The sequence below is a fragment of the Papio anubis genome, chromosome 7 (genome assembly GCF_008728515.1).
Source record: "Papio anubis isolate 15944 chromosome 7, Panubis1.0, whole genome shotgun sequence".
NCBI classification, from domain to species: Eukaryota; Metazoa; Chordata; class Mammalia; order Primates; family Cercopithecidae; genus Papio; species Papio anubis.
Genome location: NC_044982.1, coordinates 84,792,033 through 84,816,938, shown reverse-complemented (window position 1 = coordinate 84,816,938; position 24,906 = coordinate 84,792,033). Strand labels below are relative to the sequence as shown.

Below are 24,906 nucleotides of genomic sequence, written 5' to 3'. Positions count from 1 at the left end.
ATTGTATTTTTCAGTTCTCTGGACTCAACTGCTGCCTCAAATTCCTGGGCTTAAGAAATCTTCCTGCCTCAGCCTCCCAAGTAGTTGGAACTATAGGCACTCATCATCATGCCCAGCTAATTTTTAACTTTTTGTAGAGATGAGATTTCACTATGTTGCCCAGGCTGGTCTTGAACTCCTGGGCTCAAGTGATCCTCGTACTTCACCCTAACAAAGTGATGGGATTATAGGCATGAGCCACCATACCTGGCCTCACTGAAGCATTTTTGTGAGAGCTATTTTAAAGTCCTTTTCCAATAATTTGAGCATCTAATTCATCTTGGTGTTGATATCAGTTGATTGTCTTTTCTCATTCATGTTCTGATTTCCTAATTCTTGGAATGAGAAGTAATTTTTGATTGCAGTCTGGACATTATGGGTTTTTTATTAGAAAACTCTGGATCCTATTTAATCTTCTTTTTAGCAGGTAGTTCTCCTGTTGAGGTGTTGTGCAAAGTTTGGTGGATGTATATGTTCAGTTTCCAGCTAGGTGCCACTGGCACCACCCCAGCAAAAAGGGGACCGTTAAATCACATTGCCTTATTGCCTCTGAATGGAGATGATCAGCTTTCTGCTGGGCCAGCTGGACTTGGGAAAGGAGAGGGCCAACTAGACATACCTCCTGCCTGGTTGGTATGGCAGGAGTGGAGGCTTAGCTCACCACTGGGCCTTGTTGATAAGGAGGTGGGAACGGGAACCCCAAGTAGCCCTGCTTTCCATTGTCTTGTTCAGTTACATGGCCACTGGATGGGTGTGGAGGTCCAGCTCCTCACTGGGCATTGCTGACACTGGGGTGGAGGAAGCTGAGTGTTGACTGTCTCACCTTACAGCACCTCATTCTACCTCATTGTTGCCAGGTATAGATGGAGGCTCAGCTCATTGTTGGACCCCACTGACACTATCTTGCTGGGAGACTGGAGCACCACATGCTTCTGCCATCTGGGGAATGGAAGATCAGCTCCCTGTTTGGCCTGCTGACACTACCAAGTGGGAAACCAGAATGTGCAGTTGGCTTCTATTGGGAAGGAAGGTGGGTTGGAAGATCAACTTCCCTGCTCACTGACTGAGACCTGGGAGTGTGGTTTGTTTGTTGGTGTTTAGCTGAAGCAGGAAGGGTACTGCTAGAAAGATTTCCTGTTGTTAGGCCACTGCATTTTTCCTTGTCCTTTGGCTAGAAGGAATGGCTTTCCTTGGAGCTTTTGTTATTTATGCCTATTGGTGGTTCCAGGTTGGAGGTTTCTGTAACATCCTGTCCAGAACTTTTTAAATAAATGTTAGGGTGGTATATTATTTTTCCTTTTTAAAAAATTTGAATGTAGTTATTGATATGGTTGGGTTTAAATCTACCATTTTGTGATTTGTCTTCTATTTTCCCCATTTGTTCTGTGTTCATTTTCTGTCCTTTAGAGTTTTTTTGTTTGTTTTTGGGTTTTATTTTAGTATTTTAATTTTATTTCATCTTCACTATAATCTTATTAGTTATACTACTTTATGTTAGCTGTTTCTCCAGAATTTAGATTATACATCTTTAATGCAGTATAGTAATAATAACTTCAAATAATATTATATCATTTCCTGTATGATATAAGAAATTTTCAAACTTCTGTTTTTCTCCTCTCAGGCTTTTTCTTATTACTTTAATATATTTTACTTCTACATGTTATAAATTTCACAATATATTTTTGCTTTACATAATCAAAATATTTAAAAAGTGATTAAAAAACTAATTATAAAACACTTTGATATTTTTGCCTTACTTATAAAGATTACCTTACCCAGACAATCTGTAAAGTGTGGAGAATATAGATTTATATATATTGCTTTGAACATCTGCCCAAGCAGTAGAAGAGGCAAATTAGGAAGTGTTTAGTAAGATACTTCTAGAAGCTAAGTTAGTTCTAGGCTGTATATCAGGCATCGTGAGTACCCATTGATTGGTACCAATTTACTTAGCATTCATGGGTGAGGTTTCACTTGTTCACGGACTTTGAATCCCTGGTGTGTATGGCAGTGGTTATTACAGTGGCTATACAAACTGATGTCATGCTAATTGCCAAAGGTTTGGAACTCTTCCATATTTGAAGGCTGCTGGATTTGTTGTCCACTTATTAAATGGCTAAATGAATGAGACTAATAACAGGAAATGCATTGGAATGGAAAATTTTTAATAATACCTCTGAGTATTCATTGATGGCAAGTTCGATTATGTCATGTGATGATCACTTCAAAATCCTATGTCAGATAGATAAAAATTCCAAAGCTTGCAAGCCTAAAATTTACCCTGTGCAGAATTTTGAGTTTCATGATTTTACATCCTAGGCTTCTATAATAGGATATCAGAGGAGAATGGAATCATTAGAGGAGACACAGAGTAGATGGTAAGTGTGGGATATATATTGAGAACATTTATTTTAAACAAATAAGATATGTAGTTTTTATATATAAACACATGTTACTGATTATACATTGAAGAATATTGCTCTGGATTTTAGAAGAGAGCCTAGGCTTAATAGAGCTCCTGGGTTGGTTGATTTGATTTCATGACACTAAGTTTTGCTATCCTCTTGCTGCCTCACCTTTATAATGTGATCATGATTATTGTTACTTATTTAAGGTGGGTGCTGAGGTGGGGAGAGAGGGGATAACAGGCTTATTAAGAAAAGCTTATCTCCTGAGACTGATGAATATACAGTGGTCTTCTTATGTATTCCTAAACTTCACCACAGTCCGATCTTGATGATCATTGCAAAGAAGGTCATTATATTAGTCAGAGTTCTCCAGAGAAGCAGAACCAAAGGTTTTACACACACACACACACATGCATGCATGCACACACACACACGCATGCACACACACACATATATAAATTAGTCCTTTTTTATATATGGGAGGATTGGTTTCCAGGATGCCCCCACCAATAGCCAAATCTGCAGTCATCGCTGCAGAACTGGCATAAACTAAGTTGACCCTCAATATGCATGGGTTTTGCATCCTGCGAGTGCTGCATTTTCAATCTGCGTTTGGTTGAAAAAAAATCTGCGTATAAGTGGACTCACACAGTTATTCAAGCGTCAACTGTGTGTGTATACATTATATATATAATGAGAGAGAGAGAGAGGGAGAGAGAGACAGACAGAGACAGAGAGAGAGAGCTTGATTTATTAGGAGACTGTGGATTGTGGGTTTGGAAGGTTTAAAGTATGCACGGCAGGACTGCAGGCTGGAAATCCCAGCAAGAGTTACTGTTGCAATCTTGAATCCAAAGGCAGTCTGGAAGTAGAATTCTTTCTTCTTCTTGGGACCTCAGTCATTTTTCTTAAGGTCTTCTATTGATGGAGGGCAATTTGCTTTACTTGAAGTCTACTGATTCAAATATTAATCACATCTGAAAAATACCTTCAAAGCAGCAGCTAGATCATTGTTTGACCAAACAACTGGGTACCGTGGCCTAGCCAAGCTGACACATGCAATGAACTATTACAGTAATTAAAGGGATACAATTATTACCTGTATTCCATAATGAAAATAAAGTTAAGAGACTTGCCCAAGTATACACAGAGTACTATATGAGTTGGCTAAAGGAGCAAAAAGAAGCAGAATCCAAATATATATATAGACTCATGAAATATGCTTTCATTTGACAATATTTATTAGTTCTGATGCACAAGAATAGAACCTAAGACGAACTGGCTTTGATTTGACACAGAGCCCTTAAAAATTTTTATATTTTCTTACTGGGCACAGTGGCTTGAGCTTATAATCCTGGCTACTCAGGAGGCTGAGGTGGGAGGATAGCTTGACACCAAGAGCTTGAGACCAACCTGGGAAACATAGTGAGATCTTGTCGCTAAAAAAATTCAAAAATTGGCCGGGCGCGGTGCCTCAAGCCTGTAATCCCAGCACTTTGGGAGGCCGAGACAGGCAGATCACGAGGTCAGGAGATCGAGACCATCCTGGCTAACCCGGTGAAACCTCGTCTCTACTAAAAAATACAAAAAATTAGCTGGGCGAGGTGGCGGGCGCCTGTAGTCCCAGCTCCTCGGGAGGCTGAGGCAGGAGAATGGCCTAAACCCGGGAGGTGGAGCTTGCAGTGAGCTGAGATACGGCCAGTGCACTCCAGCCTGGGCGACAGAGCCAGACTCTGTCTCAAAAAAAAAAAAAAAAAAAAAAAAATTCAAAAACCAAAAAACTAGCCAGGTATGGCGGCACGTGCTTGTAGTCCCAGCCACTGGGAGTGCTGAAGTGGGAGGATTGCTTGAGTCCAGGGGTTTGAAGCTACCGGGAACTATGATTGCACCACCGTATTACAGCCTGGGTGACAGAGCAAGACTCTGTCCCTAAAAAAAGTTAAAAGAATTTTCTTAATAGAAAACTTTAAGCTTAATGTTAGTATCAAGTTATATCACCTAAAAGTATGCTTTCTATTCATATGAACTAAAAATGAACACTTTCTTTCTATAAGAAAATTTGCTGAATGAATGTATGACCTTTGAGTAACAGATTTTTGGATGTCTTAAAATGCAGTTCTAATGGTGCCCATGGTAGTTACTGATTAAAGTGGTAATGGCAAGTAGACTGAGTTCTGTCTTAGTTGGCCTGACAGAAGTCAAAGTATTGAAAAGAAAAAATGCAAAATTTGCAGAGAAGAAAAAGGATTAAAAAAATCCAGGGACCAATATCAAAAAGGTGAAACTGCTCGGTGTGATGGCTCATGCCTGTAAACTCAGCACTTTGGGAGGCCGAGGCAAGAGAATCACCTGAGCCCAGAAATTTGAGACCAACCAGAGCAACACAGTGAAATCCCCATCTCTACAACAAACAAACAAATAAACAAACCAAAAACCAAAAACAAGAAACACAACAAAACAAACAACCAAAAAAAAAAAAAAAACCCAATGAACAAAAACAACAACAACAACAAAAAAAGTAGCTGGGCACGGTTGATGTGTGCCTGTAGTCCCAGCTACTTGGGAGGTTGAGATGGGAGAATCGCGTAAGCCCAGGAAGTTGAGGCTGCAATGAGCTGTGATCACGCCACTGCGCTCCAGCCTAGGTGACAGAGTGAGACTCTCTCTCTCTCTCTCTCTCTCACACACACACAATTTAGAAAGGTGAAACTGTTCAAGCAGGAAGCCAGTTACTAATATCCAAATCAGAGTGTATTTTATTTCATGCTTTTTAGTGTTTTGCTTTTTCTGTTTCATTTCTAGAAATAATTATGAGAAAAGTGAATGAAATAACATTAGAGTAACATTACAACAATTAGCTAAAGCATCCCTGCACAACTGGAGAAAACTGGTAAGTTTTATCACTACTTGCGTTGCTTGTCATGCTTTTTGTGGGTCTGCACATGTACGCTCACATGTACGTGGTACTGAGCAAGACTCTGTCTCAGCTACTTGTCTGATATGTCACTTAAGTGTGTGTTTAGAAGTTTAGTAGAAGGCCTTTTAATTTATGAGTTGTTTTAACCTCTTTTCTGTATAAGGAATCAGAATACTTTTTTAACATGTTGCTGTCTATGAAGGCACCTACACACACAGACACACACAGACAAAACACACATATGGACACCCTCCAGGATTCCTCAAGATGCCTGGGGTTATGACTTGTCGCCTTTAGATTTTGCCACAGCACTGATTTCTTTTTCCTAGTTATCGAACACTCCACAGGTTATGGAGTCTTGACGTGGTAAGGTATCAAGACCATCACGTCTGTTTGCTTTTTGGATTTGAATACCTAGCACAGTGCCTGGAATGTAGCAGACACTCACACATGATGATAGGATGAATGTTGAATGTTGAAAAGATGAAGTCTTTTTTATTGGCAGATGGCCATCCAGTCTTTGTTTGTAAGAGCAAGGAAGTCCTTATGCAGCAAACCTGTGCTCTGAAAGTCAGTGTACAGATTAGTTTTGGGCTGTTCTGGAGAAGATTTGGAGGACTACAGTTGAGCCACGGTAGCTCTGCTCCTCTGGAATTTCCTACCCAGGGTCGCTCTTTGGGACATAACTCACCATGACTACATCATTGTAATGTATGCATTTGTGATGTTAAATTCTTTCTTTCTTTCCTTCTTTCTTTCTTTCTCTCTCTCTCTTCCTAACTTTCTTCTTTTCTTTTTTTTTTTTTTTGACAGAGTTTTGCTCTTGTTGCCCAGGCTGGAGTGCAATGGTGGCATTATCTCAGCTCACTGCAACCCTTACCTCCTGGGTTCAAGCGATTCTTCTGCCTCAGCCTCCCAAGTAGCTGGGATTACAGGCATGCCCACCACGCCCAGCTAATTTTGTACTTTTAGTAGAGACAGGGTTTCTCCATGTTGGCCAGGCTGATCTCAAACTCCTGACCTCAGGTGATCCGCCCCCTCGGCCTCTGAAAGTGCTAGGATTACAGGCATAAGCCACTGTGCCCAGCCTCTAAATGCTTTCTATGTATGCAGAAGCAAGGACATCATTTTGTTCTTACCCTAAACAACCTTCAGCCCTAAAACTTTCACAGCAGTTTTTTTTTTCTCAGAGATTTCTTTCCCAATTTTAGTTGGCAACTGATTAGATGGTCTCCTCATATACGGTGAAGAATCAAATCTTTAAAAAATAAACTAAATTTAATATGCTGAAAGAGATTTAGGAGTTAATCTGACTCAGCTCTCTGCAGCCAACTACTGAATAATAGAAAGGGCTAGGGACACGAGAACTGGGACAGAATTCCAATCTTGCCATGCAACAGCTGGGAAAGCCACAAAACACCTCTGAAGTTTACCTGCATCCCATTTTATTAGGGAGATGAACCTGTTGAAGGTTAGAGCGTGTTCCTATGAACTTCTGTCTTGTCTCTTCTTTAGAGTTTATGCCCTGGCATTCAATCAATATAGGCAGTTCTCTTATGTCAGATCCATCTAAGCAAGACCTTGGGAGCTCTGGATTTTACAAATCCATTTGAGGCTAACAAGATAATGGTCTACCGTGATAGAAAATCACGTTCCTCTTGGCAAAATGAGCCTTCTCTAAGCAACACTTCTCTAAGTGTGTCCTTGCCAAGGATTGAGCCTTTAGTGCTAAAAGAGAGATCAGGTAGAAACAGAGAGAAGAGGCAGAGAAAGATTGGGTTGGAGGTGTCATTGATGAAAAGTAAAGATGAGTAGGCTGAAACTGGGGTCAGGGAGTACAGGTCACTGATCTCTGGAAAGTCACTATACTCTTCAGAGATGTGATTTCAAAAAGGGGAAAGTTGTTGCTGTCTACATTGTGGAGCTGCTGGGGAACTCTAGAGCTCTTGGAAGAAAGGTAAAAAAGGTAGTCAAAGAGCAGAAAGAGACAGATTTCACTGACCTTCATTTTTTTAAATGAAGAATTCTGATACACACAGTACACAATACACAATACTGATGTCTAGTGGGGATTCTGCTGCTTTTAGTTCAATTGCCCCTTTGTAGATAAGATTTCTGCTGATTGCCTTAAAATGGGTAATTATTTTGATGTACAGATTGACTTCTCCCCGAATTTTTGGATTTTTGATAATTCCTACTTGTAGTGTTACTTTAAAAATATCTTTAAAAATTTTATTTATTTTATTTTTAGACAGGGTCTTGATCTGTTACCCAGGCTGGCATGCAGTGGCATGATCATAGCTCACTGCAGCCTCAAACTCCTGGGTTTAAATGTTTCTCTTGCCTTAGCCTCTGGAGTAGCTAGGACTATAAACATGTGCCACCACACTCAGCTAATTTTAAAATTTTTGTAGAGATGGAGTGTCACTATGTTGCCCAGGCTGGTCATGAACTCCTGGCCTCAAGCAATCCTCCTGCCTTAGGCTTCCAAAGTGCTGGGAGGCTGAGGCAGGAAGATTGCTTTGTCCTACTTTTAAAATATTAAAGAAATTAATTCAATAAGTATTCAATGAGTTCTTCCTTTATGCCAGTTACTTTGCTCTGTGGATAGAAAAATGAATGAGATGTTTCCCTTCCTTCAGGGAGTGCATAGTTGGATCTTATTGCTACTTAAAGCCCACTTTGTGTTTTTTTCTTTTAGTTCAATCTATTGAACCAAAGCAGCATGGCACATGGTAAAGAACGTAGGCTCTGAAAAATTCAAATTCCATTTTAGCCAGTTGCTGAGTGACCATGAGTGAATTACTTAATCTTGCAAACATTTTGGGAAGCAATTTGATAATAATATATTTTGAAGTATAATCTTTAAGCTAGCAAACTCATTTATAGTAATCTATTTCTAACAGAATAATACATTAAAGAAGTTATAATCACTCACAAATATTTATTGAGCAACTACTATGTCTACATACTTTCCTAGATAATTTGGATGACTCATCGAGCAAAACAAAGATCCCTGTCCTTTTGGAACTTATATTCTAGCAGCAGGAGAAAGAAAATAATAAACAACAGACTAAATAGGTGAGTTATATCGTATGTTAGAAGGTGATCAGTGCTTTCAAAAAATAAAAAAGGTAGATCAGGATAAAGGCGATCACGAGTGCTGGAATTCTGGGTAAGTTTTAGTTTTATATATGTTCATCAGCATAGACCTTGTTGAGAAGGTGATGTTTGAGCAAAGACATCAAGGGGGTGAGGGAGTTAATTATGCCAGTGGTCCCCAACCTTTTTGGCACCAGGGACTGACAGGAGGCAGAGCTCAGGCGGTGATGTTGAAGCACTCACCTCCTGCTGTGCAGCCTAGTACCCATCTGTGGCCCAGGTGTTGGGGACCCCAGAATTATGGGATATCTGGGGGAAGATTCCAAACAGAGGAAGCAGCCAGTGCAATGGCCCCAGAGTGGGACTGTGCTTTGAGTATTTGAGGAATACCAAGGAGGACAACATGATTGGAGCTGAAAGGAAGAGTGGTAGGAGACAAGGTCAGAGAGGAAATGGGAAGTTGTGTCATTGAGGGCTTTGCAGGCCAATGGAAAGACTTCACTTATAATGTGTGAACAGGGAGCCATTGAAAGTCTTTGAATGAGTGAAATGATTTAATCTGATCTATTTTTTTTTTTTATAAGATGGCATCTTGCTGTGCTGCCTAGGCAGATGTTGAACTTCTGGACTTAAGCAATAAGTCCTCCACCTCGGACTTATCGCTTTGGGATTACAGGCCTGCACTACCACACCTGGCTATTTGGGACTACAGGCAGGTGTCACTGCACCCGGCTTGACCTATGTTTTAATAGGATTTCTCACTGTAATGTTGAGAACAGATTGTGCCATTATTTTTAATAGTCAGAAATTAGAAACATCATAAATGGCCACAAAGGATGGACTGGGTACACACATTTGAATACATATATGTGATGAAATGTCATTTGGTTATACACTTATGATATAATACTGAGTGAAAAATAGAATATAAAATTATATGTTTATAATACAATTGGAACAAATTAAAGATAACAGCAGTAGGATAAGGACAAGCTATGGGTATTCTTCTCACTTGCTTTTCCCTATGCATGCTTTTAATACTTTGCTTTAAAACAAAGTAACCCACGCTTATTATACAAACTTAAACAATTATGAATTATAATGTAAAAAATTAATAAAATCCTATAATTTCCTTCATTTCCGTACTTCTAGAGGTAACTAATGTTAAAATTGATGTGTGTTCTTCAACATCTATCTTGTGTCCTTCTAGGAATAAATATATACAAACATAATTCATGAATATGTATATATGTTTGAATATGTAATATTAATATGTTGAAGCATATGCACATACATATATGCATAAATATGTATGCATAAACACACAAATCTTTTTCTTCCTTTGTTCATTCATTCCTTTGTCTCTCCCTTCCTCACTCCCTTCCTTTCCTTCGAGGTTCATAATATACTCATAATAGGTTCTTTTGCTTAACAATATGTTATTGACATTCCATGAATTAGTAGTTTGTAATCTTGGCTGCACATTGGAATCTCCAAGAAGTATTAATAGTGCTGATGGGTCCAATTCTCAGAAATTCCAAATTGATTGTTTGGCACGAGGCCTGGGTATCAAAATTTATAAAACTTCCTTAAGTGGTTCTAATGTGCAGCCACATTGAGAACCACTGCTTTAGGTTATACATATAGATCCAACTCATTATTATTATTATTAATATCTCATAGTATCCCATATTGTGGCTGTACTAAAATTTGATTATCTAGTCCTCTATTGAGAAATATTCAGTTTGTTTCCAGTATGCTACTCTACTAAAAAGTCTTTAAACATGTATCTTTAGTTCTTTAGTTACTGGTTTCTTTATTTCTATGAAATACAGTCCTGTAAGTAAAGTTCTTGGGTTCAGAGGTATGAGCGTTTAAAATTTTAATTGACACTGCTAGATTATTTTCCAAAAAGATCTCAATAATACCTACTTCTAGTAGCAGTGTTAAGAGTACTCTGTTCCTTATATCTTTGTTAATCTGATGAATGAGAAAAGTATTTGATTTTCTTTTTAATCTATTACTAATTGAGCATATTTTTATTCATACTCATTTTTCATTTTCACTTCTTTTTCTGTGACTTAAGTATATTTTTTGCTCATTTTTAATTGAGTCATTTGTCTTACCAAGTTGTAAGAGATCTTTGAATAACAAGAGTATTCTTTTTTGATTATCTATGTTACAATATTTTCTTCAAGTCTACAATTTGTTTTTTTGATAATTTATATGGCACTATATATTTTATTATTATTATTATTATTTTCAGATGGAGTCTCACTCTGTCGCCCAGGCTGGAGTACAGTGGCGCGATCTTGGCTCACTGCAACCACTGCCTCCCTGGTTCAGTTCAAGCTATTCTTTTGCCTCAGCCTCCTGAGTAGCTGGGATTACAGGCCTGTGCTACCACACCTGGCTAATTTTTGTATTTTTAGTAGAGATGGGGTTTCACCATATTGTCAGGCTGGTCTTGAACTCTTGATCTCATGATCCACCTGCCTTGGCCTCCCAAAGTGCTAGGATTACAGGCATGAGCCACCACGCCTGGCTGGCATTTTATATTTTAAATTATTGAGAAAGTTTAACATGCTTTATCTCATTTTCACTCATTATGTTTTAATATTTTTTTCATGTTGGTAGGCCTTTGTCACTATTGTTCCTAATGTAAGCCCCATGACATTGTTCCTAACGTAAGCTCTACGAACTACTGTTCCTAATGTAAACCCCTTATGTAAGCCTCATGTTATTTTAAATAACACTATAGTTCATATTTCCTTGCAGTTAGCTTTTTTCATAGTTTGAATGCTTACAAGTGAAATAATTGGATCAAGAATATAAATTATTTTTGTGGTTTGTGATAATTATTTCCCAACTGTTATAGTTTTTGGCCAGCCATCAGTATGAAAAGTTAGGGTAATATAACTTTAGTATTTATACAATAATATCATATTACAGAATTTAAAGAAGTAAGTTTCTTAAGTATTTTCTTAGCTCCATTGTGAAGGAAGGCTTGAGTTCTTTTTCAGGCTGCCTAATAAGTTAGGTTCAGTTCAAGTAAAAAAATTTTTTTGCATACCCATGTGTACAAGGCACCTACTAAGTACTGCAAAGGATAAGTCCTTTGTGTGGTTACCACTCTTAAAAAAATTTTAGACCGGGCGGGGTGCCTCACACCTGTAATCCCGGCACTTTGGGATGCTGAGGCAGGCGGATCACGAGGTCAGGAGATTGAGACCACTCTGGCTAACACGGTGAAACCCCGTATCCACTAAAAATACCAAAAAATTAGCCGGGTGTGGTGGCGGGTGCCTGTAGTCCCAGCTACTTGGGAGGATGAGGCAGGAGAATGGCGTGAACCCGGAAGGCGGAGCTTACAGTGAGCCGAGATCATGCCACTGCACTCCAGCCTGTGTGACAGAGCGACACTCCATCTCAAAAAAAAATTTTTTTTTGATTTAGTGGAGGGCAAAAATGAGCATCATATTTTACTTTATTTTACAGGTCAAGGACCATAAAAGAAGCCTGAAAGGGAATAGATAGGCTTTGATTGGGTCAGGAAAGTTTTCTTAAAGGTAGTGTTCTTTGCAATAGTCAAAGACGAAGTGAAGGATGAATAGTATTTTTTTTTTTCAGCTTTTAAGTTCGTGGATACGTGTACAGGATGTGCAGTTTTGTTTCATAGGTAAACGTGTGGCATGGTGGTTTACAGCACAGATCATCAGTTATTAAGCCCAGGCCTCCACAGGTGTAGAGTTGGTCCATGTGTTCTCATTATTCAGCTCCCTCTTATAAATGGGAACATGTGGTGTTTGGTTTTCTGTTCCTGCATTAGTCTGCTGAGGATAACGGCTTCCAAGTCTATTCATGTCCCTGCAAAGGACATGATCTTGTTCCTTTTTATGGCTGCATAATATTCCATGGTGTTATGTACCACATGTTCTTTATTCATTCTATCATTGATGGGCATTTAGGCTGATTCCATGACTTTGTTATTGTAAACAGTGCTGCAATGAACATACATGTACATGTATCTTTATAATTGAATGATTTATTTTCCTTTGGGTATATACCCAGTAATTGGATTGCTGGGTCAAATGGTATTTGTGGTTCTAGATCTTTGAGGAATTGCCACACTGTCTTCCACAATGGTCGAACTAATTTATAGTCCCATCAACAGTGTAAAAGTGTCCCTTTTCCTCCACAACCTCACCAACATCTGTTCTTCTGTTGTTTTTTGACTTTTTCATAATAGCCAATGGTATCTCATTGTGGTTTCGATTTGCATTTCTCTAATGATCAGTGGTGTTGAGCTTTATTTTCATGTTTGTTTGGCTGCATAAATGTCTTCTTTTGAGAAGTGTCTGTTCATGTCCTTTGCCCATTTTTTAATGGAGTTGTTTGTATATTAATAGTCAATAATGAAGTGAGGAGAGTATACTTGAATAGAGTGTATGTTTTCTGAGCACAGGGAAAAGAAAAAGTAAAGACAAAGATTTTGGAAAGTAAGTAGGGGGAGGTAGGATGCCTGGAGGACAGTAACTTGCTTGGCTGGAGAGAAGAATTAATAGGGAAAATAAAAGGACACTCATATTGAACAAATGAAAATGTGCAGCAGACTGTTGCAGGCTTTGAATGTGTATTTAATTTGATAGGAAGAGTCAAATTATTTAGTTGGGAGTTGTATTGGAATATTAGCTTAATGTTATCAGTGCTTTAGTTTGACATGAAAAGAGCCCAATAACTAATGGTTAAGGGTTTTGGGCATTTATTTATTCTTGTAAAGGCTCACTGATCTCATCTGCAAGGCAGAAACAATTGATTCCTGTGCCATGAGGTGGTTGTGTTTAAATAGAAGTGCCTGGCATGGCTCCTGGTTAGTAGTGGGTATACTGTAACAACTATTAAATTGATTTTATAAGCTATATGCTCTGATGATAAATTAGCAATTCAGATAAGAATACAAAGTCATTTCAGTTAGTTCTATTTCTATAATAATAAAACTATTTTTCTATTTCTATAATAATAAAACTAGCTTTCATTTTTCTCCCCCTAAGCTCACTGAATGGACACTCTAAACCAAACAAGAGTGACTGAATTTGTCTTCTTGGGACTCACTGATAACTGGGTGCTGGAGATACTGTTTTTCATGGCATTCTCAGCCATCTATGTGCTAACGCTTTTGGGGAACATTCTCATCATCATTGCCACAGTCTTTACTCCAAGTTTCCATACCCCCATGTATTTCTTCCTGAGCAATCTGTCCTTTATTGACATCTGCCATTCATCTGTCACTGTGCCTAAGATGTTGGAGGGTTTGCTTTTAGAGAGAAAGACCATCTCCTTTGACAACTGCATCACACAGCTCTTCTTCCTACATCTCTTTGCCTGTGCTGAGATCTTTCTGCTGATCATTATGGCGTATGATCGTTATGTGGCTATCTGCACTCCACTCCACTACCCCAATGTGATGAACATGAGAGTCTGTGTACAGCTTGTCTTTGCTCTCTGGTTGGGGGGTACCGTTCACTCACTAGGGCAGACCTTCTTGACTATTCGTCTACCTTACTGTGGCCCCAACATTATTGACAGCTACTTCTGTGATGTGCCTGTTGTTATCAAGCTGGCCTGCACAGATACATACCTCACAGGAATACTGATTGTGTCCAATAGTGGAACCATCTCCCTCGCCTGTTTCTTGGCCGTGGTCACCTCCTATACGGTCATCCTGGTTTCTCTTCGAAAACACTCAGCTGAAGGGCGCTGGAAAGCCCTGTCTACTTGCTCGGCTCACTTCATGGTGGTTGCCCTCTTCTTTGGGCCATGTATCTTCATCTATACTCGGCCAGATACCAGCTTCTCCATTGACAAGGTGGTGTCTGTCTTCTACACAGTGGTCACCCCTTTGCTGAATCCCTTCATTTACACCTTGAGGAATGAGGAGGTAAAAAGTGCCATGAAGCAGCTCAGGCAGAGACAAGTTTTTTTCACGAAATCATATATATAATGGGCATTGGGATTGTAGACATAATTGCAGCCACATCCTTAATGAAAGAGCAAAAGTAAAGTGTCAAAATCAACTTATAAAACTTGGTAAATTAGGTAAAATGGCATGGAGCAGGTCAGATTTCTGCTCATTAAAGATAAGAACTTATTCTGTTCATTGAAGATAAAAACTTATTAACTATTATTTAAATAAAGCAAAAGATCATAGTGGAAGGTATAAGGAAAAATAACCCAGGAAAATTTAAAGACAACTTTTGATTTCATTAGTAAAGGAATACAATTTGGGGAACCCAGTTCAGTCTCAGTTTCAGGAGCAGGCAGAGTGAGAATCGACCCTTGATTTATACTGCTCTGTGGGATATTGCCTCTGGGAAGCTGTACATCACTCCGGTGATTTATACATTATAGTAGTTTCACTGTTGCTTTCCAATACATTTTCAAGTGTATAAATAAGCCTTTACTTATTTGTATTGAATTAAACTTTTGTTGCTTTTGAATGTAATTCTCTCACATCTAGATCTATTTTGTACTTTTTTTTTGAGACAGGAATTTTTTGTACTATTCCTGCAACTTCCTCTAAGTCTGAAATTATTGTCAAAATAAAAAGTTAAAACAAAACAAAACTATACATCCACCAGAATAGTAAAAATTAAAAAGGTAGAAAATGCCGAGTGTTTTTTTTTTTCTAATTACTCTGTTGCCCAGGCTGGAGTGCAGTGGCTTCATCTCAGCTTACTGCAACCTCCATCTCCAAGTTTAAGTGATTCTCCTGCCTCAACCTCCTGCATAGCTGGGAGTATAGGTGCGTGCCACCATGCCTGGCTAATTTTTGTATTTTTAGTAGATATGGGGTTTTACCACGTTGGCCAGGCTGGTCTCAAAACTCCTGAGTTCAAGGCACTCGCCCCTCTCAGCTAATCATTAACTACTATCACTCATTGGGCTGAAGTATATCAGTTTATTGTGGAATGGGCAAGTCCATATAAAGAAGGATCCATGACAAATTTCTTAGGTAATGATGATGATATTCTGTGACTGAAATCAGTAGGATTAGCTGTAAATGAAGATCCTATAGATGGTCAGAGAGCTACCATACAATATCAACTTTAATGGAGCTAATGGAATGAAATGAAATATGGTTAATAATAAAAATATTAAGTATAAATATGTGTCTTTGCTTATTCTGAAAAAAATTTATAATTGATTGGGGTCTTTGTCACTATTTTCCAGATGGTCTATCAACTTATAGAAATAATACTTGAGTATTCTGGAGAGCTGGAGAGCAGATAACATGGCCATCCACACATTACAGACATACACAATACAGAGTGAGTGACCCGCTAACTCTAACTAAAGGCTAATACATGATTACCTTTTAGTAATCAAAAGGACAAAGAATCAGAAGCAGTCTATTAATTAAACTGGGAGGTGTTCATGAAAATATCTAAACATCATTGCTTCAAGTTGACAAACAAGGGTAGAATATGGTCAGCCCCCTACAATTCTCATATAAAACTTGAGTCATAGTAAGAGTTGAAGAATGAAATGAAGTCCAGATATCACTACTATGTACATGTTAAAACTTAGAAAAATGATCTAATTATGCCTCTAGTTTCTGGACTTTTATGTGAATAGGTATTCACACTCATTATTATCTTTTATGCAGAAATAAATTCCCACTCTCTTATTTGTTTATTTGTATTATGGCACTATTCATTACTTTACTGTGTAGAACATGGTTGTAACCTGAAGAATTCAATTGTTGAATACAAAGTTGCTTAGCAAATTTCTATATTAATAAATAACTATTCCTCTTTCTTGTTAAAGTAAGTAAACCACAGAGCCATGCGTCAATATCTTTTATTTTTGTTCTTTAAGACTATTTATTTAGTAATTAAATACATCTTTATCTTGTCTCTGAGTCTGAAAAGTTTTGTTTCTGTAAAACAGAGCCTAAATGTTTTATTTTTACCTCCCCAGAGAGTTGTAAAGATTAGTGTGACTAAAAATGGGTAGTGTCAGAAATTTTGCTTGCTACTATGAAAAAAATAAGCAAACATCACATCATTGTTCCATTATAGTTTTACCAGCTACAATCTTAACGACTACCTTGAAGCATCGTGTTGTTGACCGACAATATGACAGTTTTGCACATGTTCCTCTGTATGGCTGATTCCTGCACAAGCAGTTCTATTTGAGCTCATTGGAAAGATATTTAGATATTTCTCCTTATTGCCTGTCATTGCCTATAATAAAAGGGCACTTATTTTACATAAATTTTATAATTCTTAAATTCAGCTTAATTATTGCACTAATAAGTTCAAATAAATATCATTTTATACCTTCCAAGGAGTTATCTTTGGGTAAGAAACTACTCTATTAATTATTAGATTTTTCTGTTGAAAGTTAACTTTTGATATCCAGAAAGCCCTACAGAATGCCTTTAAAATCATGCCTCTCTATAACTGAAATGCCTTGTATTAACTGAATATCCTCCCTAACACAATTCCTAGCAAATAAAAATTTTCCTCCTGAAAATCATGATGTAGGCCTTGTGGCTCACAGGTTTATTGACCATACACTCACTGAGCACCTAGGAAATCCCAGTTGCATTTAAGCATGCCTTTCTTAGTGAGGGAGTGAGAATGAACGGATGATTGCCAATGTGTCATGCTCTTTTGTAAACATGAATATGAGATGCCATTATCTGGGATATCCTCTTCATATCCCAGTTCACTCACCACATTCCATTCTGCTACACTATGTGCCACCACAGTGAGATTTAAGATGCTGGTTTACAGACCATGGTTTATCGAACTTGGTGTTTTCTACCAAGTTGTTTTCTAAGTATTTATTACTAAATACTTAATAGTCATCCAATATTACTCTAAGAACAATATTGGATGCTATTGCTTAGTTGAGTGAATTCTCTATATAATATTAAAATAATTTTATTAAAACATAAATTATTTCATGCCACATCTGTGCTTAAATCATTCTGGTGGCTTCTTATTGTACTGGAAAGATTCTTTTTAGCTCTCTGACATCACTCTCTTGCCACTCTCTGCCTTATAGTCTAAGCTGTAATCACACTGATCATTCACTTCCTTGAATAAGCCAAGGTCTTTCCCAGCATAGATCTTTGCACCGGCTGTTTCCCCTGCCTAGAATGTCCATCACCTCTCTTTTCTCATGGTTGGCTCCTTTTAATCTTAAATGTAACTTCCTCAGAGAGGCCATCCTTGACCACTTAATTTAAAGCAAGTCTCTTCCATACTCTCTGACAGCACCCTGCTGTTTTATAGCATTTTTCACAGTCTGTAGTTAAAATTTGTTTGTTCATGTTTTTGTTTTCTATTTTCACTAGACCCTAAACTCCATGAAGGAAAGACTATATGTATGTCTTATTTATGGCTATAAACCTAGTATCTGGCACGTAATAAGTGCTCAGTAAATATTTGTCAAATGAATGAATAATAAGATATCCCCATTTCATTGCTCTGATGGCAGATTTTGCCTGGATACTTGAGAGTGTCAGTAACTTCACCTGTTCAAAGTCTTCTTTCTCTGTCACCAAAGTCATGTGGAAACTCACTTCGTCTGCTTCACTAGTGTTTGCTAAGCTGTTTATATGAGCATCTGGGTGAATGATGCAGGCAAGGGCTGCCCAGAGATCCCAAGGTTTGTTTAGACCTTGGTTATCCCTCCAACAGAAAAGCAGAAAGAGGCAGTATATGTTGTGATAACAGCTTGAGTTTAAGTTGATACACTTGGGTTCACATGCTGCCTTCATTGTTTTCTAGCTGAGTGAGTTTGGGCGTGTTATTTGCTCTCTTTAAGCTTTAATTTCTTCATGTACAAACAAGCATAATAGTATCTACCTTTCAAAGTTGTGAGAATTAAGTAAATGCACAGTGCCTAGAATAATTTCCAGCACAGAGAAGATATTAATAACCATAATGATTGCTACGACTCTCGGATATTGGACCAAGGATAATTTTATAAGTCTCACAGTTTGATAAATATGGTATGCAACTTATTCTTTGCAAGGCATTTCTTTAATTTGGAGCACCACATATCCTAAGGACGTAGACATTTTCATTTTTCTTCTTTCCTCTCCTTTCTCCCCACTAACTTGTTGAAGGCACTCTTCATTTCTTCATTCCTAAGGGTATAGATAATGGGGTTCAGCAGGGGGGTGACTGCAGTGAAAAACACAGATACCACCTTGTCCTCTGGGAGGCTGGTGGATGGGCGGGAATAGATGAAGATGCAGTGTCCCAGGAACAGTGTAACTACGGTGAGATGGGCTGCACAGGTGGACAGGGCCTTCCGCCTGCCCTTGAAGATCTGCTGCCTCAGACTCACCAGGATGACTGCGTAGGACACCACCAGGACCACAAAACAGACCACGGAGATCAGTCCACTGTTGGAGACTATGAGGATCTCAATGACGTGGGTGTCAGTGCAGGCCAGCTTGATCACCTGAGGTACATCACAGAAGAAGTTGTCAATCTCATCAGGACCACAGTAGGGCAGCTTGATGGTGAGGGAGATGAGGGCTATGGAGTGGATGGTCCCTCCTGTCCAGAGGGCCACAGCCAGCAGCATGCATACCTTCCAGTTCATCACTATCATGTACTGCAGGGGTTTACAAATGGCCACATACCGATCATAGGCCATGACAGTGAGGAGGAAGATCTCTGTGCAGGCAAAGAGGTGCAAGAAGAACATCTGGGTCACACAGGCATCAAAAGAGATAAGCTTTTCCTCTGACCAGGTGTCTCTCAGCATCTTGGGGACAGTGACAGTGGAGTGGCAGACATCAATAAAGGACAGGTTGCTGAGGAAGAAATACATGGGGGTATGGAGTTGGTGGTCATAGATAATAGTTATGACAATGAGAATGTTCCCAATAAGTGTCAGGACATAAAAAATGAGGAACATGGAAAACATAGCTATCTGTGCCTTCTGATTTACAGATAAACCTCTAAGCCAGAAATATGTCACTAAGGAAGTTTGATTGAGTAGGACAGCCTCTTCCATTCTCTTTGTTAGACAACCTGTAAAGAATTAGAAAAAAAATCTAATGTAACACTTAATATCTGCATCAATCATTTGGTCATTTAATTTCTTGTGTGTTTATGCCTTTTCTCTCCATCTAGAATTTGTGGTAAAATATCTTGCATTTCTTTTAAAAATCCCCATTAACATCTTATGTCATGATACACCCATAGTAGGTACTTAACATACACTTTTGGAATAATAAAATAGAAAATCTTCATTCATTAAGAGACATAAAACAATCTTGAAGAGGGAGAGAGAGAGAGGGAAAGATCAAACAAGTTATTTCTCCCTTAATGTAGTAAGATATCAATGCTTAGATTTAGGTTATGGATTTTTACAGGAGAAGAAGTTAAGATTCTCCTTAACTCAAATACATAATTTATTGAAGGCTACACAAATCTGGCTTCTGAACATAGTTTTTTTTTTTTTAAAATAGTCCTGTAGACTGCACTTTTCATCAATCCAAACCACTTGCTCTGCTGTTGGCTTTGCCATGGGGCTCTGAGACTGTAATTTCCGCGATATAACTTTCAGAGGGCAGAAGCTTTGTATCAAGCTACTGGACAATTGGCAATGTGACTATGATGTTCTTGAACAATTATTTAGAGAAGGCAGGATAAAACCCTGGAAGCCATGGAAAATGTGGAAGTTGACCTCTCCTCCACCCCTCAGCTGAGGGCAGACTTATTCTTAAACTGGATGTCAAGATCCAAGCCTATAGCATTACTGTCTTGATCAGATTATTCTAGCTCTTTTCAAAGTCCCATTCTGTTGTCTGACTTACTGGCCCACAAGTAAAACGAAAATAGTTATTTTCTTTTAAATTATCCTATGACTCAAGCACCACTATTTTTTTTTTTTTTTTAATAACGAGTATATGCATTATAGTCACAGGATTTTAGCCCTTAAAGGGAATTGAGACTTGATATAATCTACTTTTTTAAATTTTACAAATAGAGAAAATGAGGCACAGAGAGGCAAATCAACTGGTCCAAGGTTACATGGAACTGGAGTCACAGCTGGCTCTGGAGGTCAGGTCTCCCGACTCTTGGTTCAGGCTTTCTCTGCTCTACCACCACTCTCGTCTGAGCGTTTGTGGTGGATGGTAGAATCAGGGAGTGAAACAGAATATGTCTTAGTCGCCTCTCTCTTCCTCTCCTTGGTGTCCTGAGTCAGACTGTGGGGCAGGGTTAGGGGGACTATGAGGAACCTCTCTTTTCTAGCTTTCCTCCATCATGTTGTTGCCCTGACGCACACAGCCTTCCAGGGATGGCCCACCCAAGGAAGCTGTCTCTCTTGGTTGTTTGGTCCCCACGATCCTTGCTACTTCTTTCCTATCACAGGTAACTACTGGAGATATATATCATTCCTCAAGATCAGGCTCCCTGGTAGACTAATGAGTCAACCCCACACTGCTTCTGAAAATAGGCTAGAGAAAGCTCTTTATCTCCTCCTAGCTCTCTCTTTCTCATCAAATATCTCCTATACCTTATCATGCTGGCCTTCTGAGATAACAGTCCTTTTTGTTGTCCATGTCAGAGGAATGACTAATGGTAGTGTCAAACCAAGGAACTGGAAAAGCAGTTCTGTGGCAAAGAAGACATTTTTGGGGCCAGGGAAGTCTTTCGGTTAACACTTAAAAATTAAACTCACTGTGTCCAGTGTTTGGATTAATGTTTACAGCAGCATCTAAATGTACCTATAGATTAATTTTACTGTTTAGAAATTTTTCTTCGAGTATTCATTTGAAGCTTTTGCTCCAAGAAGTGATTTTTTAAAAGTGTTCCTGATTTACACTTGTTTTCATGGTTGCAAAATTCAAAGCGGAAGAGCTGACCAAGAATGGGGCTAGGATTTTATTCAGTATGGGAAATTTCACCTGCACACACTGAAAAGGGTGTGCAGATCAAGAGCTAGGTCTGAAGTGAAGGCTTCTGTTCTCTCCTCATAGAATATGAATACACATTTTAAACTAAACCTTTCCCATCATTATCAATTTTTTTTCTATTTCTGTGGAGCCAAAGGAAAAAATGCTTTGAGAAATGGAGCTGTGTTCAACTGTAGTAGAAAGAATATGGTGCACAAGAAGAAAACGTAGTGTTTATTGCATACATTTCAGGGAAACAGGGAAAGATGATTAAGAACAAAAATAAAATCCAACTAAAATCTCGATAAAAGTCACCTGGGTTGTTTCTGATGCTCGCAGTACCTCCAAAAGTAACAGAAGTGTCAGTCCTTCAATATCAAGATTTTTATCTTCCAGTAGAAATAACAACTTATTTGAAGTTGGACAAGTCAGATAACCCCATTTACCTTGCTTTTTCCATAAGAAAGATGAGAGCCCTTGAAGTTCCCTCCTTAGGTCTTGTTCACAGTTTTGGTGATGTCACAGTAGATGTATTTGGTGATATTTTCTGGTAAAAGGTACTATTTCAGGCTGTCTGTAAAAATCACACCTTTGTAGCTATATTATTATCCTATTTTTCAATATGTCAATATGTCAAAATATGTAACTCTGCAGCAAGATTTTCTAGGATTGGTTTCCAGTTAACAGAAGATGTAGTATAGAAATAATATACATTTTTTCACTTTTCCAGATTGTAGTGGTAAGTAGAGGAGATTAAAAGCCACTAACATTAAAAGCCTGGGCAACATGGCGAAACCCTGTCTTTACAAAAATACAAAAAAATTAGCTGGGCATGTTGGCTTACACCTGTGGTTCCAGCTGCTCAGGTGGCTGAGGCAGGAGATTTTCTTGAACCTAGGAGGTCAAGGCTGCAGTGAGCCATGATTTTGCCACTGCACTCCATCCTGAGCAACAGAGTGACCCTGTCCAAAAAAAAAAAAAGAAGAAACCACAATCAGCCACTTTTGTAGGCCCTGCAGGTTTATTAGGACACTTCTAACACAAAACTTGACCTGATTATTCAGAAAACCAGTGTGGCAGAAGCATCCTATTTCTTTTGCAGCACACTGTTTAGGTGCAAGCTTTGTATTGTTAGTTTAAGGTGGATTATTCCACCTTCAAGTACTGAAGGGGAATCTGTGGAGAAAGAAGCACTGGCAGCTGTAGTGTTGGTGTTGTTCTACTTGCATTATATAGGCTTTATGTCCTTGGGAACTTCTAAGCAATGACATCAGCTTGCCCTACTCACTAGTTAGGAAAAGTTAATTCTGTGGGGAATGAAGTTATAGACTTTGCAATAATCATCAAGAGAATTTAATGAGAAAACAGTACTTAAATATCTAAATCTTTAGGATGTATTTATATATGGTTAAATTAACTACTATTTAGTGATTGCCTACTATGTGCTAAGTATTAGGTAATAGGTTTTCATGTTTTCTTATTTAACTCATATAATAATACAGAGATGAGAGAAGGGTAATGAAGTTAAGATTTTAGTCAGCTCTCTGACAGAGAGATTAAGTGCTTTGACTCTAAAGCAGATCGGGTGCAAATTCCAATGTCCTAGAGGTGTTAATTGGAGCAAGTTATTTAGCTTCTCTGGTCCTTAGATTTTCCATCCATAAAGCATGAGTAATAATAGTAAAACTTTTTAGAACTCTTGAAATCTTTGTAAAGCATGTAGCTGTTAGCGTGTTACCTATATTAATATAATTATGTTAAATGTAATTCAAACAAACCAACCAAAAAAACAAAAAAACAGCCTACCATCACTACCAATCAACATTTTTGGCTTCAATTTTTCATTATTTTGGATAACAGTGAAAATTTAGAACCTCTTGTTCCAATTCTCTTTTTGCTTTCTCTCTTTAGATATGTGAGCTTGGTTGTTTAAATTGGTGAAAGAAGACTCCAAAGGAGATGTATGAAGATTATACTTTCAGTTTGAATTTCAAGATTGAATAGTTTCATGGGATGGTTAGGATATCTTAAGTAAAGGGTATGGAGCATAAAATAAACCTTATAGCCAACTCTCCATGTGACAGTGTGTAAAAGAGAAGATGGTAATAAGAGTGAACATATCAGAAGTTACAGAAAATGCTTTCTCCTAAGGTCTTATGGCTTGGGCTTCTTTTCCCTAGTTTTCTTGTTTGATTCATTATCACTGATCAGAGCCCAGACTTGGCTGTAATGAAGAACCTGTACCTTCCAGAACTTTACAGATATTGCTACTTGGTCACTGTGGGACTTGTATTGTCACTGTAATAGCCTTGGAAATCAGGGAACACATTAAGAAGAGGGATATGCTGGCCATACTAATTATCTGTTAAAACAAATAAAATATGGCCTGAGAAGGACTCTGTATTTCTATGTTTGAGTCCTTGTGGGTGACCTGTAACCTAGCTTAATAGGCAGACAAGATTGAAAACCTAACTTAGGAGTATGCACCTGTAACAATAGCTGAGTTTTGGCCAATCCCAGTGGCCATACTTCAACCACTCATAGACTGCTGAGTGTTCAAACTGTGTTCAAATAAGGCAAATGTCAACCTGGTGCACCAATCCAGTTGTTTCTATACCTCACTTCTGATTTCTGTACTTCATTTCTCCTCTTCTTTTGTCTATAAATCTTCTTCCACCATGTGGCTGTGCTAGAGTCTCTGAATCTGCTGTGATTCTGGGGGCTGCCTGATTCGTGAATGATTCTTTGCTCAATTAAACTTCTTTAAATTTAATTTGGCTGAAGCTTTTCTTTTAACAAATGGTGTCAGAAGTGGGATCTGAAGTAGACCTTCTAACAACCTCCAAAATCGCTGAGTGAATAAGCAAGGTACCTGATAAATGCACTTGTGTCCTTTGACATCTCAGAGTGCCTGGGGATTGTGGCAAGTTCTCTCTCAGATTTCAGAGCTCCACACATTTATGTTTTGAGCTCTCCAAGTTTCTTTGAGCAAATTCCTGATCCAAACTGGATTTGAAAGTCATGACAGAAACTGGACTGGGTTCAGGATCAAATTTGATCCGGTAATTAACTAGCTTGGGTCCAGTTAGAGGCCTCTTACATCTGACTGGGTCAGAAAGAAACTGGTAGTAAGTGGTAATATTGCAGGGGTTGTAAAATTTTGCTTTTAAAAATTCATGGAGATTTTTGTGTTCTACCCCTTTGTTTCATTTTTCTTGCACACTTAGGTAGGAAAGATCATTGGCTAAGTTAATCAATGGAACCTAGAGCCACACTAATATTTTAGGTAAAAATAGTATCCTCAATTTCTGAAAAACTGAATTCGTTCCAGCTTATACATTATACATACATTATATATACATACACATTCCTTCCAGCTTATACATTAGGCCTGGGAAGCAGCAAAGTCTTACAGAAATGGTGAAATCTTACTAAAGATAACTTACAGTGGAACGTTCTGAATAAACAACAACATAGAAGTGCATTTAAAAATGAGGGCTCCCCAA

At 38.4% G+C, this 24,906-nt stretch overlaps 2 protein-coding genes and 1 long non-coding RNA gene across 3 annotated transcripts; 2 read left to right on the top strand and 1 right to left on the bottom strand.

Annotated features, from left to right (window-relative positions):
* Nucleotides 1-168: 168 nt before the first annotated feature.
* LOC103886110 lies at nucleotides 169-9,708 on the top strand. Its single transcript, XR_001905260.3, has 5 exons — nucleotides 169-1,069; nucleotides 2,359-2,417; nucleotides 5,250-5,337; nucleotides 8,345-8,445; nucleotides 9,051-9,708. It is a non-coding gene; the product is annotated as an uncharacterized LOC103886110 (long non-coding RNA).
* A 3,066-nt stretch (nucleotides 9,709-12,774) lies between these two features.
* On the top strand, nucleotides 12,775-15,131 carry LOC100999946 (olfactory receptor 4E2). The gene has a single exon (XM_009211131.4). It carries the CDS (start codon nucleotides 13,526-13,528, stop codon nucleotides 14,465-14,467), a length of 942 nt encoding a protein of 313 aa, XP_009209395.2. The 5' UTR covers nucleotides 12,775-13,525; the 3' UTR covers nucleotides 14,468-15,131.
* A 3,347-nt stretch (nucleotides 15,132-18,478) lies between these two features.
* LOC101000279 (olfactory receptor 4E1) lies at nucleotides 18,479-19,590 on the bottom strand. Its single transcript, XM_031669200.1, has one exon. The coding sequence runs from the start codon at nucleotides 19,510-19,512 to the stop codon at nucleotides 18,565-18,567; it is 948 nt and encodes a 315-aa protein (XP_031525060.1). The 5' UTR covers nucleotides 19,513-19,590; the 3' UTR covers nucleotides 18,479-18,564.
* Nucleotides 19,591-24,906: the final 5,316 nt, after the last annotated feature.